Source organism: Dermacentor albipictus, chromosome 3 (assembly GCF_038994185.2).
Source record: "Dermacentor albipictus isolate Rhodes 1998 colony chromosome 3, USDA_Dalb.pri_finalv2, whole genome shotgun sequence".
Taxonomy (NCBI): domain Eukaryota; kingdom Metazoa; phylum Arthropoda; class Arachnida; order Ixodida; family Ixodidae; genus Dermacentor; species Dermacentor albipictus.
The window spans coordinates 2,541,015-2,557,396 of record NC_091823.1 but is presented as its reverse complement, the minus strand read 5'-3'; the positions used below and the strand labels follow the sequence as shown (position 1 = coordinate 2,557,396).

Below are 16,382 nucleotides of genomic sequence, written 5' to 3'. Positions count from 1 at the left end.
TTCTCCGCTTTTAAAACAGTAGTCTTTTCTAGGAAACTACCCTGGGGAATCTGATTATCGTATCTCGGCCAATCACATTCGTCGAATCGGTCACAAAATTCCTCCCAGGATGTTGCACCCTCGACCCCGTATATGGCGCAACTGCGTGGTAATCTGGCAAACAGAGGTCGACGCGGTTCCCGCGGTAGCCTTCGACGTTAGCCCCTTTCAACAATTGTTTCAGCTTGTCAGGGTAAGGTTCAGATAGAGTGATCTTAGCGGTAGTTGGCACCTCGAAGTGAACTCCTTTGTTTGGGCGTCACAGTTTATGTCATGCCCCGGCGTGGTTTGAGAACGCGCTGATGACAGAACTGCCTCGTTGAATACGCCTAAGGAATGCTGATTGCCATATTGATACATAACAATAGGTGCCCTCGAATTTTTTAAAGCGACGCTTTCTTTGCTTCTTTCAACTTTCGCACTGTTGCTGCTGCTGTGGCTGCTGTGGCTGCTGCGCAAGCTGCAACTGCTGCAGCTTCTGCTGTCCGACACACCGCGTCATGGGGTGGTTCAGAGCGTGTGTATACATGGCAGGGGCGAGTCAGAGAGGAAAAACGACGCGAGAAACTCATTTCCAACCCTTCGCCTCGAATGTGCACAATGCCCTCTGCAGCTCCCTCGACGTCGTCACATTAGCCTCTTGATAGCTGTAATTATCCGTGACTCTCCTCAAAAGCTTTGAAGAAATTGCAGCGCTTCCCTTTCTACTAATGTGCGAATGCAATGGGGACGAAGGTAGAACTCTAGAGAGCAGGGAAGAATGGGCAGTTCCCATACAAGGGAGGGGGTAGGTGACGTGAGAAGGTAAGGAAGCCTACTACTGTACGGCAGCGGTTTCGGAGAAACTGGATAAGCTTAAGTTGAAGTTACGTAGAGTACGGTGCTGCTACTTCGCAAAAATAAACATCACGCAAATATGTCAAGCGGGCAATTTACGCAGGGTGCGCAGAAGCGGAGCCGCCCTAATTAAAGTGCACCGGAGGGCCCAGATGACACTACGGAAGCGGTCGACTGTCAAATCAGCACTTCTGTGCCCGTGGCGGTAGATTTGCGGCTATGGTATTGCTAGCGGTAGCGGATTTGATCATGACCGCGGCCGCCGCATTTCCAAGGAGGCAAAATAGAAAACGCAGGCGCACTTACATATTGGGACACGTTAAAGAACATCGCAGAGTCGAAATCATTCTGGAATCCGCCACTACGGCGCGCCTCATAATTCGATTGTGGTTTTGGCTCGTACAGCCCCATAATCCAAGTTTAACACTTCTGGCATGGTGGGAAGTGCAATGTGAGACGATGACAATGCTCAACCCTATCTGATGTTATGAAATGTTGCGCACAACAACGCCTCAAGCAAACACCTCTCCTCGTGTATTCTGTGTACTACGCAGACAAACAGCAGTGGTGCACGCAAGGTAGCGTTTAACATCAACTGACCACTCTCGTGTCAGACTAAATGTTGAAGAAATTAAGTTTTAGCCGTCAACTTCACCGCTAATTATTGTCGATCAAAGCATCCAATGCGGAAATATACGCTTACATCGATTCCCACAGTGCGTGGGATCTGCATATATATATTTTTTGTTTCCACACTTTCCTTCCAATTTACTGTTCTCTTTTTCTTTCACTTGCTTTTTTTATAACTTCTGCTTGTTTATTTATACTTTAAATTACCCTGCACTTCGTTGCTTATTTTCTTTATCTCTTCCTTTATTTCGTACCGACGCTTTTCAGGGACACATATTTCTGCAGGTCACGGCTTGTCACGCGTAGGCCGTCCGCGTGAAGTCATCGACGGTATATGCAAGCCGGTTGGTCGTTCCGTAGTCAAGCGAACACAGTGATGAGGTCATATTCAGACGAAAGAAAAAAGAAAGATATGTATCGACTGACAATGATGCTCAAGTAAAAAAAAACGACACAAGAACATTAACGCACATGCACTTAATATAGATCACTGATGACGACAAGAGAAGTACAATGAGCAATTAAGAGGGAATATAAAAACTTACACTACACGAGAAGACAGCTAAGAGTGGTTCACTAAAACTAAAGAAACTAAAGTTCCAAAAGAAAAGAAATCATGGCATACGCATGGCCGGGCAGCAGCAGCAAGTCCATAAACCGTGGAGTCGACTGCAGAGGTTACTGGAAAATGTACAGAGAACGACACCAGGCTGCTTCCTCATTTCCAGCCACGGCCGCAGGTTGGATAGCTTTCCTCAAGGAGGCCCATGCTGCCACCACGAGAGAGATCAAGACCACAACGGAAGCACCAGCAGTAGACAGCCATCTCGCCCACCTCTGGGAGGCCCACAGAAGCCTCACCAAACGCTGGAAGCGGCAGCGGCGTAATCGCAAACTTAGGCGCCCAATAGCCCTACTGGCAAACGAAGCTAACACCTATGCGAATGAGCTGAATAATCAAAATTGGCGCAGCTTCTGCGACTCTCTCAGAGGCACCCTCAGCACCAAGAAGACCTGGGCCATTCTTCGGTGCATGTTGGACCCAACTAGGACGCGCACCGAGACGTCTAACGTCATGCGGCGGCTGTTAGGAGAATACAAGGGCTCAGAACAAGAACTACTCGAGCACCTAAAACGCACCTACACCGGCGCTGTCCAGACATCTTCAAGCGTTATGAGAGAATACCAAGGACAGGATAACTCGAGCTTGGACGCCCCCATCACCTTCTCGGAGCTCTACGCAGCAGCACAAACCTTCAAGAAGAACACGGCTCCTGGACCCGACCAAATCACCAACGCAATGCTGCGCAACCTTAGTGACGTAGCCCTACAGCACTTAGTCGACTTCTTCAATGAACAGGTCTGGCGACCGGATGGAAGACTACCGCGAGAATGGAAGCAGGCAGACATCGTGCTTATACCAAAACCGGGCAAGCCGCGCGAGCTCAACCACCCCAGGCCCATATCGCTCACGTCTTGCATGGGCAAGCTCTTTGAACGAGTAATTCTAACCCGACTCGAAGCCCACATCGAACGAAACTCACTCTTCCCTGAATCCATGTTCGGTTTCCGCAGGCGAATCTGTGCACAGGACGTCTTTCTTCTATTAAGAGATGAGGTGCTCAATCCTCCTCCGGGCAGCATGGACAGAATCCTGCTAGCACTCGACGTCCATAAGGCATTTGATAACATCTCACACACTACAATACTACACGGACTGCGCGATGTCGGGTGTGGAGAACGAGTATTTCATTACGTTCAAGACTTCCTGAGCAGCCGCTCCGCGCAAATAGGACTAGGTTCAGCACGTTCTGCTCTGTATCGCCTACCAGATAAGGGCACTCCTCAAGGATCCATATTGTCACCACTTCTTTTTAACGTCGGCTTACGTAGAATGGCCCTGGACTTACAGAAGAACCGGGACCTTGGCTGCGCCATATATGCAGACGACATTACACTCTGGGCCTGCAAAGGGTCCTACGGAAACCGACAAGACACGCTTCAACAGGCCATCAGCACCATTGAAAACTATATGAGGCGAGCAGGCATGAGGTGCGCTCCAGCGAAATCGGAGTATATTCATATTAGACCTAGACATACCCAAGCGACCAGGGCTCCGGATCTGCAGCTCACCTTAGAGGGAGAGCCCATCAAGAGGGCATCCCACCTGCGCGTACTTGGAATGTGCATTCAAGAAACGGGCAGTGTTAGCATAGCGCTCTCCAATCTCAGACGCACTGTTCGGAGCGTAACTGGGCTTATTAGCAGAGTTGCACGCAGCCGAGAAGGCATGACCGAAGCAGACACCATGCAACTAGTAAACGCCTTCGTCATTAGTCGTCTAACGTACGCCCTGCCTTTCCAAACCACGCGGCGTCACGACATCGAACATGCGGATAAGCTCATAAGAATTGCCTGTAAAGCAGCACTCGGCCTGCCTGAAAGCACAAGCACGATCCGACTGAACGAATTAGGAATGATGAACACTTTCGAGGAATATGCAGCGGCCACTCTAATGGCGCAGCGTGAACGGCTAAACACGACACCTCAGGGGCGCTCGGTTTTACAAAGACTTAACTATCCACTGACACCACAATATTGTGGCGATGAAACAATCCTACTGCCATCTGAAATCCGAGAGCGGATCCACGTGGCGCCGATCCCCCGTCACATGCACCCAGTCCATCATGCGGCACGGAGACGCGCGCGGGCAGCCACCTTACTAAGGCGGCGAAGCGACCCGGCTACTTACTTTACTGACGCGAGTTCGTATCACAAGAATACAGGCACCCTCAATACATTTGCAGCAGTCGTGACTAGCCAAGGACGAACAACCGTAGCAGCATCTATACACACGAAATCGGTTGCAACGGCCGAAGCTGTGGCCATAGCCCTTGCTATACGCGCCGCGGAAGCTAAGGGCCAATCGGCCTACGTGCTGACGGACTCGCAGGACGCCTGCCGCCTCTTCCTTGGGGGGGGGCTTTACCGGGCTGCGTCTTCCGCATCCTAGGTACGAACCTCACCATGGATCATTGCGTGACCTGGTGCCCGGCGCACACAGGGATAGCGGGGAACGAACGGGCGGACCGCTTGGCTCGAGGCATGACAGGCCGAGCCGCGGGCCACACCGCCCGGGAGAACACCTCGACACCCGGTGCGCCAAGAGAAATCCTCGAGTTACAACGGCTAAGTAGGCGAACCAAAGCCCTTCCTCACCCAGACCTAGACAGGAGGCAAGCACGGGACTGGCGCCGCCTGCAAACAAACACTTTCCCACATTTATACAGGCTACACAAAATGTACCCAGACAAATACAGCAACACATGCCCGTGGTGCGAAGGAACACCGACATTGGAACACATAACATTCCAGTGCGCGTCACGTCCGGCGGCTGCCACCTCGCCGCTGCTAGACAACACTCCACATAACTGGTCGTGGGAGGCGCGACTCGCGGAAGTGGAATTGGGAAGCCAACTGGCGACCCTTGACCAGGCCCGGCGAGCCGCTGTAACCAGTGGGGCCCTGGAGGAGGGGCTCCACCCACCATAACCAAAACAGTCTCTGTTACAATAAACGTTTACTCTCTCTCTCTCTCTACTCGAAGAACGCTGGCGAGCCGATCTTGTTGCGGTGGATGCGATTGCTGGGCTGGGTTTCCAGGGAGTCTAGATCTGAGACTTCCTCCAACTAGGTTGGGCTATATCGAAGGGAACTACCGTCAGCTTTCTTGCAGACGTTAGTTTGTCGTCTCTTACGTGAAGCAGTCACTCGGAGTTCAGACGCGGCTATGCGGACCAGGTAATACTGGATGACACTAGCCCCTTGACGTTTCTCAGAAGATTATAGGTTCAGCTTCTAGAATGCTTAGAGGGGACTAAAAGCTGCGCATAAATAACTTCTCCTTTCCCTAGATCCCTGGATCGAGTAACGCCACATATTGGTGACGATCCAATCAAGTTCTGCCAAAGTCTTGGCCGCGCCCTCTTTAATTAGGGGCGAAAGAACGGGTGATTTTCAACCCCTCCTCCGGGCCGCGGGCTATCCTTTGTTATCTGGTAAGCAAAAAATGCTTACGCAAGTACTACATGTCGAGATGAAGCCAGTTGTGATGCTTCCTCGTTTGAAACACAGATTCAAACAGAGAAGACTAGGTAATGTTTCGCGCCGGCGCCGCTTATTGTTTGCAACGGAATATCGCAATACCGTGACCCCCCCCTCCCCCCGCGGTATTTATCTGCACATTCGGTGCATGGCGCTTGCCACGTCTTTCTAGAGCGCGTCATGGGTGTGTCTGCTTTTTCGGCCATATTCTCTCTATCCACCATCGAATGCGACAGTGCGGATGAGGCGCATTCTCACGCCAACTCTTTCTTTCGAATACACTAATAGATAAGATCTTTATATCTAACTTACTTGCACAGGCAATGCATTTGGTGAAGCGATGAACAGCTGAAAAAAGGCACCCTCGATTTGACCACGTGACTCGTTTTTCCCCCGTCACCTATGAGATAACACCCAACCGATTGTAACCCAAGAGTGAATCTGCATCAGCCAATGAAGGTAGAGGAGTGTTGAGGGTTGCATTTTATGTCGTCATACAATTAGCTCATTCATCTTTTGGCGTCGCCAGAGTTCGCGGAGATCCCGAACTCTGCCAAACTCGGGCCTTTCTACATAACACCCCGAAATGTTATCTACGCTGTCTAGAAATAAGCGCATTTATCGAGTTCACGCTGCATGCATCGCTTCTCGCCCTCTACTAAAATAGTTCGCCGCATGCTAATTGGCTTCATTGCATAGCTCTCCCGTCCACACAAATAGTATGTGCATGACGGCTGAACGCCATTTCTTCTTTTCTTGGTTCAACAGGAGAGACAAGAAATAGGCGAGCAGCCACTGCTTGCCTTCCTTCCGAGGGAAGAATGGGACCCATTTGATCCTATGCTGATCGCAGATGGCCTCTTCGCTGCAGGAAACGTCTTCTCGTAAGTGCTTCCCGTGCGGACATTTCAGTCGACGCGCTAAAATTTATGCGCACGTCTTTAAGAGGAAGCTTGACAACACAATGCCCACTAATAATTAGGACCTAGACGTCAAGTGGCGCTTGACTACAGCAACTGCGTGTGGTTAACATTTCAGAGCCCTGCGCCTGGTGCATCTGTTCTCCATGAACCCCCACCTAGGCCCCCTGCAGATCTCGCTGGGCCGGATGGTGATTGACATCGTCCAGTTTTTCTTCATCTATACCTTAGTGCTCTTCTCGTTCGCCTGTGGCCTCAACCAACTGCTCTGGTACTACGCAGACCTGGAGCAGACCAACTGCGACCCAAACAACATCAGAGACTCCTCCTGCCTCACGTGGCGACGCTTCTCCAAGTGAGCGATTCATCCGCCTGCGGGCGGCGGGGAAAATATGTCAGTGCCTTGTTCTTTTACTTCATATTCAGTTTAATCCAATCCGTTTCGTTTTTGCCCTTGGTAACATTGGTGCTCTAAGCTTTTTTTTTGCCTTCTATCAACACTTGCACTCGATCTCGTCAACCCTGTGGCCTTTGAAGATAGCTTACGTAACCTAAACCTTCTTGGTGCAGCCTGTTCGAATCGTCGCAGTCCCTCTTCTGGGCCAGCTTTGGTCTGGTGGACCTCTCAAACTTCGAGCTTACGGGCATCAAGAGCTATACACGGTTCTGGGGCCTTCTCATGTTCGGATCGTACAGTGTCATCAACATTGTCGTCCTCCTGAACCTGCTCATTGCCATGATGAGCAACTCCTACCAACGAATATCGGTAAGCATGGCTGCTTACATCGTGACTTACGCAAATATTCTTATCGTTCTCAGGTCAGTGGAAGTCATCATGTTTAACAAGAAATAGAGAGACAATGGCCCACTTGTTTTCCCAAACCAACAATTACATGATAAGCTGCGACATTCTTAAGCCTAAGTTTTCTTCGGCTCTTCCTCGATGTTTTTACTACTGCAGCTGCTGCTGCTGCTGCTATCCCTATATTGGGCGGCACGTCGATAAGTGGTTGAGAACACACGTAGGATTGCGGGAAATGTTAAAAAAGTCGCAGTTTCGCCCGAAGGGCGAAGTATCGATTGTAATAGCAAGTTAGTGGACCGCCATACGAAGTATGAGTAATTGCTTTATTGGCCGTATAAACTTTTAGACATAGGTACACTAACTAAATTAAGAAGTATGGTGCCACGTGCACATACGGAAACAGGAACACGATTCTGTGTTCACGGCGCCCAGACTATTGCCAAGCATTCTTTCTCGCTGACGCTATCGTTTGGCTCAGCCTTGGTGAGCGTTCTGCCGGCGTATGCGACGAGATACTATGCGAACCCAGGCTTTGGTTGTGCGAGAACAACACCGAGGCCGATACCGCTGACGTCGCTGTGAACCTCAGTTGTGGTCATAGGATTGTAGTGGCGCAATATAGGTGGTGACGTCAGGAGACCGCGAAGCGTGCAGAAGGCTTCATCACATTCATAAGACCATGACGAGAGATTGTAGGCGCTGCTTACAAGTTCCGTCAAAGGCGCAATTATATAGAGGCGAAGTTGCGCACAAACCGGCGAAAGTAGGAGCAAAATGAAGCTTCATAACTGCTTGAGTCGTCGGTTTGAGGAAGTCGGTCACGCCACGTAGTTTAGCGGGGTCCGGAAGTATACCGTCCTTTGATACCAAGTGACCGAGAATTGTAAGTTTTCGCTCAGTGAAGCGGCACTTCATGAGATTCAGTTGGAGCTGAGCGGTCTTCAGACAAGTCAGCACATGGTTGAGACGTTCGAGATGGGTTGCAAAATCTGGCGTAAAGACAACAATATCTTTGAGGCAGCAGAGACCTATGTGCCACTTCAAACCCCGCACAACCAAGTCCATCATGCGCTTGAAGGTAGCAGGCGCATTGCAGAGGCCGAACGACATGACATTGAATACATATAGACCGTCAGGCGTGGTGAAGTCTGTCTTTAAACGGTCGGCCTCTGCTAAAGGCACCTGCCAATACCCGGAACGCAAATCTAACGACGAAAAAAACTCAGGACCTTAGAGGCAATCAAGGGCATCGTGAATTCTGTGTAAAGAGTACACGTCTTTTCGAGTGACGTTGTTTAGGCGCCGGTAATCCACGCAGAAGCAAATCGATCCATCCTTTTTTAACGAGAACCACAAGGGATGCCCACAGACTTTCTGAAGGGCAGATAACGTCGCATTTAAGCATATCGTCAAGGCGGTCGTTATTAACTTGACGTTCCGCGGTGGAGACACGGTATGGGCGTTGTAGCACTGGTGAATTGGAGCCGGTGTCGATGTATTGACCAATCGTAGAAGTTCGGCCAAGGGCACGTTGGGCAACATCAAAAGAGTCGCGGAACTGGTAGAGCTGCTGGAGAAGAGCAGAGCGTTCAAAAGCGACAGTCCGTCCACGATCGGTCGAATAGGTTGGCAGCTGGTACATCAGAAGGATTTAGAGCACTGACAACGTCGAGGTCGCGTCGAGCTGAATCTTGCTGCACGGAAAAAAATTTGCCCGATATCGATGGGTTGCATGCATCTAAGGGATTCACCTTTAAACAGTTTGATGGGATACGGAAGAGGATTCGTGAGGCAGACAGCGCTTGTTCCAATCGAAACAGAGATGGTCGGATAAGGAAGAAGAAATGGCTTCCGACTTAAAAGGAGGCGTGATGGCTCTAAGAATGCAGCTTCATCACATATGCTGTTGCGGAACACGGGGAGCAAAACAGCTGCTGTTGGCGGAACTTCTTTGTCTTCTGTTACGACTAGTTTGTGTGCGGCTTTATGAGTGGGGTTGTAGGACGGGTCACACGACGGGAAGAGCTCAAGTTCAAATCTGGCACGGTAAACAACCGCGTGATTATACGATAGAACGTCCGAGCCAAGTATGGTGTCGAGCGAGCAGGATTAATGGACGATACACTCAACAATGTAGTGCTCTTTGGCGATATTAAGTCGAGCAGAGCAGGCAGCTTTAGGCAGAAAAGGGTCTCCGTTCACTGTACGTGAGGGCATCATCTCAAGAGGCGTGGTAACCTTTCGAAGCTTGCGGCAAAGTGTGTCACCTATAACAGAAACAGCAGCACCACTGTCGACAAGAGCATAATTATGCACGGCTGCCTTCTACAAGAACTTCGACAACATTCAATGGCGAAGTTCGAGGGCTTCAGCATTTTGACAGCGCAGTTCTTGCCCCATGAACTGTGGGAGCTAGTTTCCTTCATTTTCAGGGGGTGGTCGACGACGCATGGGCGACAAGCAGCGGCGAAGGGGTGAAGGTGAGCGAAAAGACGTGGGTTGCGGATAGTCACGCGAATACGTGCGTGTTTGGGGCTCCGGACTTTCTGGCGTCATCGCAGCTATCGCGAAATGCCGGACCTGTTGCTTCCGGCAGCCCAAGCGATAACCGCTGCGTCTGCTTACCGCTATAACGAACTTACGCGAGGGGAGCACATCACCAGTGTAAATGGCACTGCCAACGCCTACGTGGTTGCCCTGTCGCCTTTCGAGCGGGAGCGCGCCTATGGCTGTTTGTGCGCGGAACGTAGGAAAGCAGTGCAATCACAACGCCCAACGGGCATGTCACGTGATGCTTTGTATTTCCTCGGGCATCATCAGTAATGTGAAATAACTATAATACTTATTTTATGTATAGAAAGACAGAAACTGTTTATTCGGGCGTTTTGCAAACCATTCTGCAATTTTCTAAATGAAATTTTTTCCTAGTTTCGTTACTTCAGAAGTTGGTTTATTAATCTTGACTAAAAACATAGTTAAGCAAGAATACAAGAAATAGCGTGACACACTACGTACAAAAGTGAGCAACAAGCACTTGGTCGCGTCGGCATATTTTTAAACTCTGGCTAAATTTAGCTGAAACACCCTCGATACAGTGAATTTTGCTTAGATACGTAGATTTATTGGATACTTATACGTATATTAAATATCTTGTTGTGAGGTTCTGTGGATGCATGCAGTGAAGTTTGTTTCCAGAGACACCTTTTGGTTTTTATCAAGCTTTATCTTCGCATTTGTGTATGCCATTGTACTTCGAATGTCTAACGTATTTTTTGCAGAACTGCTGCTTTTTATACGTGATCTCTGTTGCGACTACGATTTCGGTGCAATTACAATACACGACCGCTGACAGCTGCTCCTGCGCAGGGCATTGGAACGAAGGACAGCGTCACAGAGAACTTTCCCTGGCAGTTGCACATGCACAAAAATGTAAACAAGGTTCTGGAATGACAAAGTTTCATTAAAATATTTGTCCTCGACTTGTGCATTTCACGGCCTTTACATTTATCATATCAGCGGCATGAACTGTTTTGCTGGTCTCGTGTAGTTCTAAAGTTCATGTGATATTTTTTTTTATTACTAAAGAGACAAAAAACATGGAAGCATTGATATCAGTTATTTCTGGCGCAATTTTTAGGCCCCAAGAATATATACTTTTATAAAAATATACATATTTTCCTAGTCTGGACAGTGCGTAGCGTCCAAGAATTCGTTTGCAGCATCTTTGGCAATGGAAATGCAGTTATTATTCATGTATTTGATCCCTCGACAAATTCTATGAGGAGGTGGAGCTTTTTGGCCTTGAACCATCCTCCACAATAGACACTGTTTTACCATACTGCGCGTACGCCTCCAACTTCAGCAAAGTTTCTGAAGCTGCACCGCGTGCTGCCGTCAGCTGGCCTGCTGATTCCCGCCCGATAATCAAGGCCTACAGAAAGATGGCTGCGACAGCGGTCAGCTTCGCCGTTCGCTCAGCGGTCCGGCTCCGACTGCTGTTCAACTCCCCTCATTCCGAAGTTTACTATCGCGGCCCATACCGCGTCATCGAGTGCCGGTATCCCATCAACCTACGTCACTGAGTCGGTCAAGCCGCCCTCGGACAAGCGCAGGCTTGGTCGTTAGGCGGTGCACGTCAGTGGTCAAAAGCCGTATCGCAATCCTTTCATTCTCTCATCGCCTTGATCAGTTAGGATGGTTGCTGTTGCCTCAAAACAGGGCTCGCGCCCACAGGGGGATAGGCCACACTACGTTGATTAAAAAGAGCGTCTAACCAAATGCTGACATGGGTGCAGGCAAACATTCAAAATGAACCATTACGCAACTAGATGCTTATAGAAATTACTAGAAGGCTTATACATAAATTTAGGATTAAAAAAAAAAAAAGACGGTGTGCGACAGTTCGCACCCTAGCAGCGAAGCTTTTCTGACGCTGCAGTGAACTTGTGTATATCGGCAATCATTTATCCATGGCTTGAGCCTAATTGACAGACACCAAATGACAAAATATTTCGTGTAGTAAGCGCTAATCCCAGTTTACTAGCTAGAAATACGAGGAACATTCTGCGGAGTGAGCAAGAGCGTAGGCAAGAAATAAAGAAATGGTCCGTAGTTTCCGGTTTATCGCAAAAAAGCAAAGGTTAGTGATGGATAAACCAGATCTATGAAGGTAAAAATTTAGGCGGGAAACTCTACAACGGGAGCTTGATAAGGTAACCTAGCATTGCCATGAAATGCATTTGCTCGTATTCTGCCAGAAATTTAGATGTCAAATCATCTGCGGCAAATAGGGATAGTTCATAACTTTTTAGAAATAAAAGGCGTCTAAAGCTAGCCGCTGTTAACGAAACGAAATCAGGTAGGATATTTGAGACTGGACCGCTTAGTGACGACGGCTTGAGCGAGTCAGTTGATTCATTTAAGAGATTCAACTTTGACCGAGTACCCGGAGAAAATGGACTTAAGACACAGGGCAAGGGTCGAAAGTATACTCAGCAGGTGTGACCGATTATTATAGGCGCTGTTGCCTCTTACAGCTGTGTTTTACTCATCATCCTCTCCGTCCTTCGTTTGACGGTTCCTTCATCCATAAGCGCGCATCCTCTTGCACAATACAGCAGCGGCGCACCGACTAGCAGCAGCGGAGGTTACGAGCTGGGACCAAATAGATTTGCTCGAAAGAGCCACTCCTCGTATGTCTGCGCCTGCGGCCTTCTATTCAATTGCTCTTTTGCAAAATAAGAATGTCAGTCCGCGCTTGTACTGTGTACTGGCTCCAGTATTTCTAAAGGTGACCGTTAACCAATTGTTTGGTGTGCCTCTGCAGGAACGCGCAGACACCGAATGGAAGTTTGGCCGCGCCAAACTGATTCTCAAGTACTTCCAGCCAGGTCAGACACTGCCACCCCCCTTCAATTTGTTGGAGTTCATTCGCCATATCACCAAGCGAATCGGCTGCAAAAGGCCCAAAATGAAGGACAAGGTAAAACACGAAGCTAGGGATTGTCCACGCTGTCCTACTAGGTACACTGGCGTTTAGATTGAAATATTTCACATCGACGGGGATATATCCTGCTTTCTACTTTTCTCTTCTGCCGTTATCTGTCCCTTTCTCTTTGATGCAGCAAAAAGATGCGGCTGTGAGAAATACGTTTCAAACGTTTGCCACAATTTAAGTTTGCTGTCTAGATGGCGTCTCTTCATTCAACCAAATCATTAAGCCAATCGATAATGAGTCCCGGAACTATGTTCGCGGCATGAATGCACTACGTAGGTACAATGTTGAGTTAGAAATGTGTGCTCAGAAATTGTGCACTAATTCGTAAAGCAAAAGCGTCTCTAAAGAGAAGTGTTTTGTTAAAAGCAGAGTTGCGGGCCCTTTTCTCAGATTCCAACGGCGTCGTTGTTATGGTGCCCTCTCGAAATGACATTTTTCTTTTTGCAGATTTATATAGAAGAGAATGGTCTGCCTACGAAGAAAGAAGAGCTGACATATCAGGTTTGTACGGCCAAACATTACCTTCCAAACCCTTTCTTTAGGTGGCTTCTTTCGTTGACTGGATCTAAATGTAGAGCTTAACCAAACGGCGATGAATTACGAAAAAATGAAATATTTTACGCATTTATTCTGTGGCGATTTCCTATTGTACGAAACGCTAACCATATTTTCATTTATAATAGTACGGATCTAAACTAAAATAAATACGGCATTCTTCATTAAATTTGCTACTTGACGTTGTTGCTGTTTGCACAAAAATTATAGCCTGTACCCGTTACCCAAGCGGCGATGTTTTGTTCAGACCAACAAATAAGTGAACATTGAGACGCATGACCAATCGCCACTATAAGCAGCCGTCATGGCTTTCACTGATGTAGCAGAAACGATCGCACGTAGCCGTAGTTCTTATTTTTTTAACATCGGCGTAACCACTGCAAGTCTTAAGCAGTTCTTGTAGTTCTTTTTCTCTAGTTGCACTCCTTGCACCTACTTGCAGAGGTCATTCCACGACTGACGTCATATAGGGAACGCTGGTGTCTGAAGACGAGAAACCTGACTTTTCGGATGCGTACATGCCATTCCGATGGTCGACTCCGTGCAGAGCATAGCGATGCTCCGCTTGTATATTTTGGCGTAGCTGGAATCATATGGCAGCACCTTGATGCGCGGTATTGTGATATACGTGGTTCCTAGAGATGGTTAAAATCTTATCGCAGCACATCACAGAGCCTTGTTGCTGATTAAAAATAAGGAGATTATCAAGATTTATAGCTAAAAAAGTCTACAGATCCAACGTGCCCTGTTGGAATCGGCGAAGTTTACGAAGCAGTGTTCACTCGCACTTTGCAAACTGCCTTAAGGGTGTCGAGGAGATTTGCAATGCACCTTTGGACGCAACCAGCAAGAGCCAAGCTGGCTTTCTCTGCCGGGTACATGACCTCCCTGTCGAGGCGGGGATACGACCGTAGTAGCCGTCGCCAGACGGAGTAACGCATGCTCAACGCGACCCGGATGCGCCAATTGCACGCATGCGCCGGCTGGCATACCCCCTTTACCTTCCACTGCTGCAGGCGAAGGAGCGTGAGCCATCGCTCCTAGATGGCACTGCCATACCGCAGTTGGTGGCGCAACCCACCGCCCCATTCCAAAGGGGACGCTCATGATATCCATCCACATCCATCCATCCATCCATCCATGGCGCCACCATGCCGCAGGCCCTCAGATTTCTCTACGTGGAGAGTGGCCACTGCTTCGGAGGCGTAGCCACAACTAAAGCTTGCCTATAACTCTGGTGGAGAGCCATAAAACAGTCGCGATCGGTGACTAGTGTTGTATAGCTGTTGACTATGAATTTTGACTGTTTTGTTTTATTGCGATAGCAATTATAAGGACGCTACAGGCGCATTTCAGCCGTCGTCGCGAGGCTCCGTATAAAGTCCAAGGGCGATAAAATCGTCGCCGGGTGCCTTGTTCTTGCGAGGGCGAGCCGGCGATCGCGGCTCAGTCTGGCCCACGAAACGGCGGGAGGAAGCGCGCGCAAGGCTTCGGGGGGAGGGTAAGCAAGGGAGGGGCGCTGTATCTTGAAAACCATCCGCGACGGGTATAATCCGCGCTGCGCTGCGTTTTCGCGACTTAGTTTGCGCTGATGCCATGCGGCTGCACGAAGGTCAATTCGCTCGCTGCTGCTGCTGCATTTCTTCACTGCAGCGTTTCCGTAACATCGTCCTGGGCCCGACAAACGCCAGGACTATTAGTAAAGAATGCCGTTATCTTCAGGTACATCTGGTCATCGTCTTTTTCAGTCAGAGAGCTCAAGGACGTACGCGCAGTGCCGATGCGCATATGGACGATGCGCATATGACTCGCGAAGGGAAACGCCAATGGGCCAGCTCTTGTTATTCTTGTGTTGATTAACGACGTCGCCATAACTAGACTTCCTTACTTCGTCTCGGAATCAAAATTGTTTTGGGTGCATGTTGGTGTGTTGCAGGAGGTGATGAAGAGCCTCGTGTGGCGTTACGTCACCAGCGAACAGAGCAAGAACGAGCAGGCGCCCGTTACGGAAGACGACGTGAACGAGCTCAAACAGCAGATCACCTCGTTCCGGTACGACCTGCTCGACGTGCTCAAGGACAACGGCATGAAGATCAACAAAGTGCAGCGCAAGCGAGGCGAAGGTATGTGCTCCTTCAGCGGCAAAGTAATGCCCTCAATATTGTGCGTGGAATAACGCGTGCCATAATGCATCTTTCTACGTATTTGATCTGTGCGCATGGATACATGGATGGATGAAATTTGTTGTGATCCTTTGGCGCACGCCTTAGCGCACAGCGGACCGCTCTCACGTCGGGACAGAGCGGCCGATGCTCGCCGCCACGTCGTGGACCCGTTGGACAGCCCATAACTGTTCTTAGAGGTTGGGGCTGCGTAGAAATGCCTCCCAGTGTGAGGACGTGTTGCTTTCATCCCCGTGAAAAGCTGGACACCGCCAGAGCATGTGATCTAAATTCGCTAAGTCATTGCACAGTGCATAGTGCATTGCAATGTCGGGGTAAATCTTGTGAAGAAGGAGGGGGCTTGGGTATGCCCCGGTCTGTAGAAGCCTTAGTGTTAGAGCCTGACGTCTATTGAGTTTAGAATGTGGGAGAGGGCAGATCCTCTGAGCCAAGTAAAAAGTGCTCAGCAATTTTGTTGTACGAGGCAGGAGAGTCCCGATAGTCCGTACCCCCAACATCAATCTGCTCGGTAACTACGTGGTCGATGATCCCTAGCGCAGCATCGTGTGCCGGCTCAGTAAAGTTGGGCGGGCACCCTCAATCTTTCCCATGTGGGCTGAAAACGATATGACTGTGTGTGGCTCGATCTCCTTGCTTCCAAGTATCCCCAAGGCCAGCTTGGATATGGTTCCTTTGGCAAATGCCCGAACGGCTGATCTTGAGTCACTGTGATCGTTGTCCTCTTGTCCTCCCAGTAAGGCCATTGCTATTGCAGCCTGCTCTGCGATCTCAGAGGACGTCGTCCGAATCGAGATTGAGTTCGTCACCTGACT

The 16,382-nt window shown here is 49.2% G+C and overlaps 1 protein-coding gene across 10 annotated transcripts in view; it reads left to right on the top strand.

Moving 5' to 3' along the window:
• LOC135919931 (transient-receptor-potential-like protein) overlaps nucleotides 1–16,382 on the top strand; it is a 397,285-nt gene that overhangs the window by 370,515 nt on the left and 10,388 nt on the right. For all 10 annotated transcript variants that reach the window (XM_070534944.1, XM_070534941.1, XM_070534942.1 and 7 more), the window contains 6 exons: nucleotides 6,379–6,494; nucleotides 6,649–6,885; nucleotides 7,101–7,296; nucleotides 12,662–12,817; nucleotides 13,280–13,333; nucleotides 15,324–15,510. In XM_070534944.1, coding sequence (XP_070391045.1) covers nucleotides 6,379–6,494; nucleotides 6,649–6,885; nucleotides 7,101–7,296; nucleotides 12,662–12,817; nucleotides 13,280–13,333; nucleotides 15,324–15,510 — 946 coding nt within the window. The remainder of the gene's footprint in view (nucleotides 1–6,378; nucleotides 6,495–6,648; nucleotides 6,886–7,100; nucleotides 7,297–12,661; nucleotides 12,818–13,279; nucleotides 13,334–15,323; nucleotides 15,511–16,382) is intronic.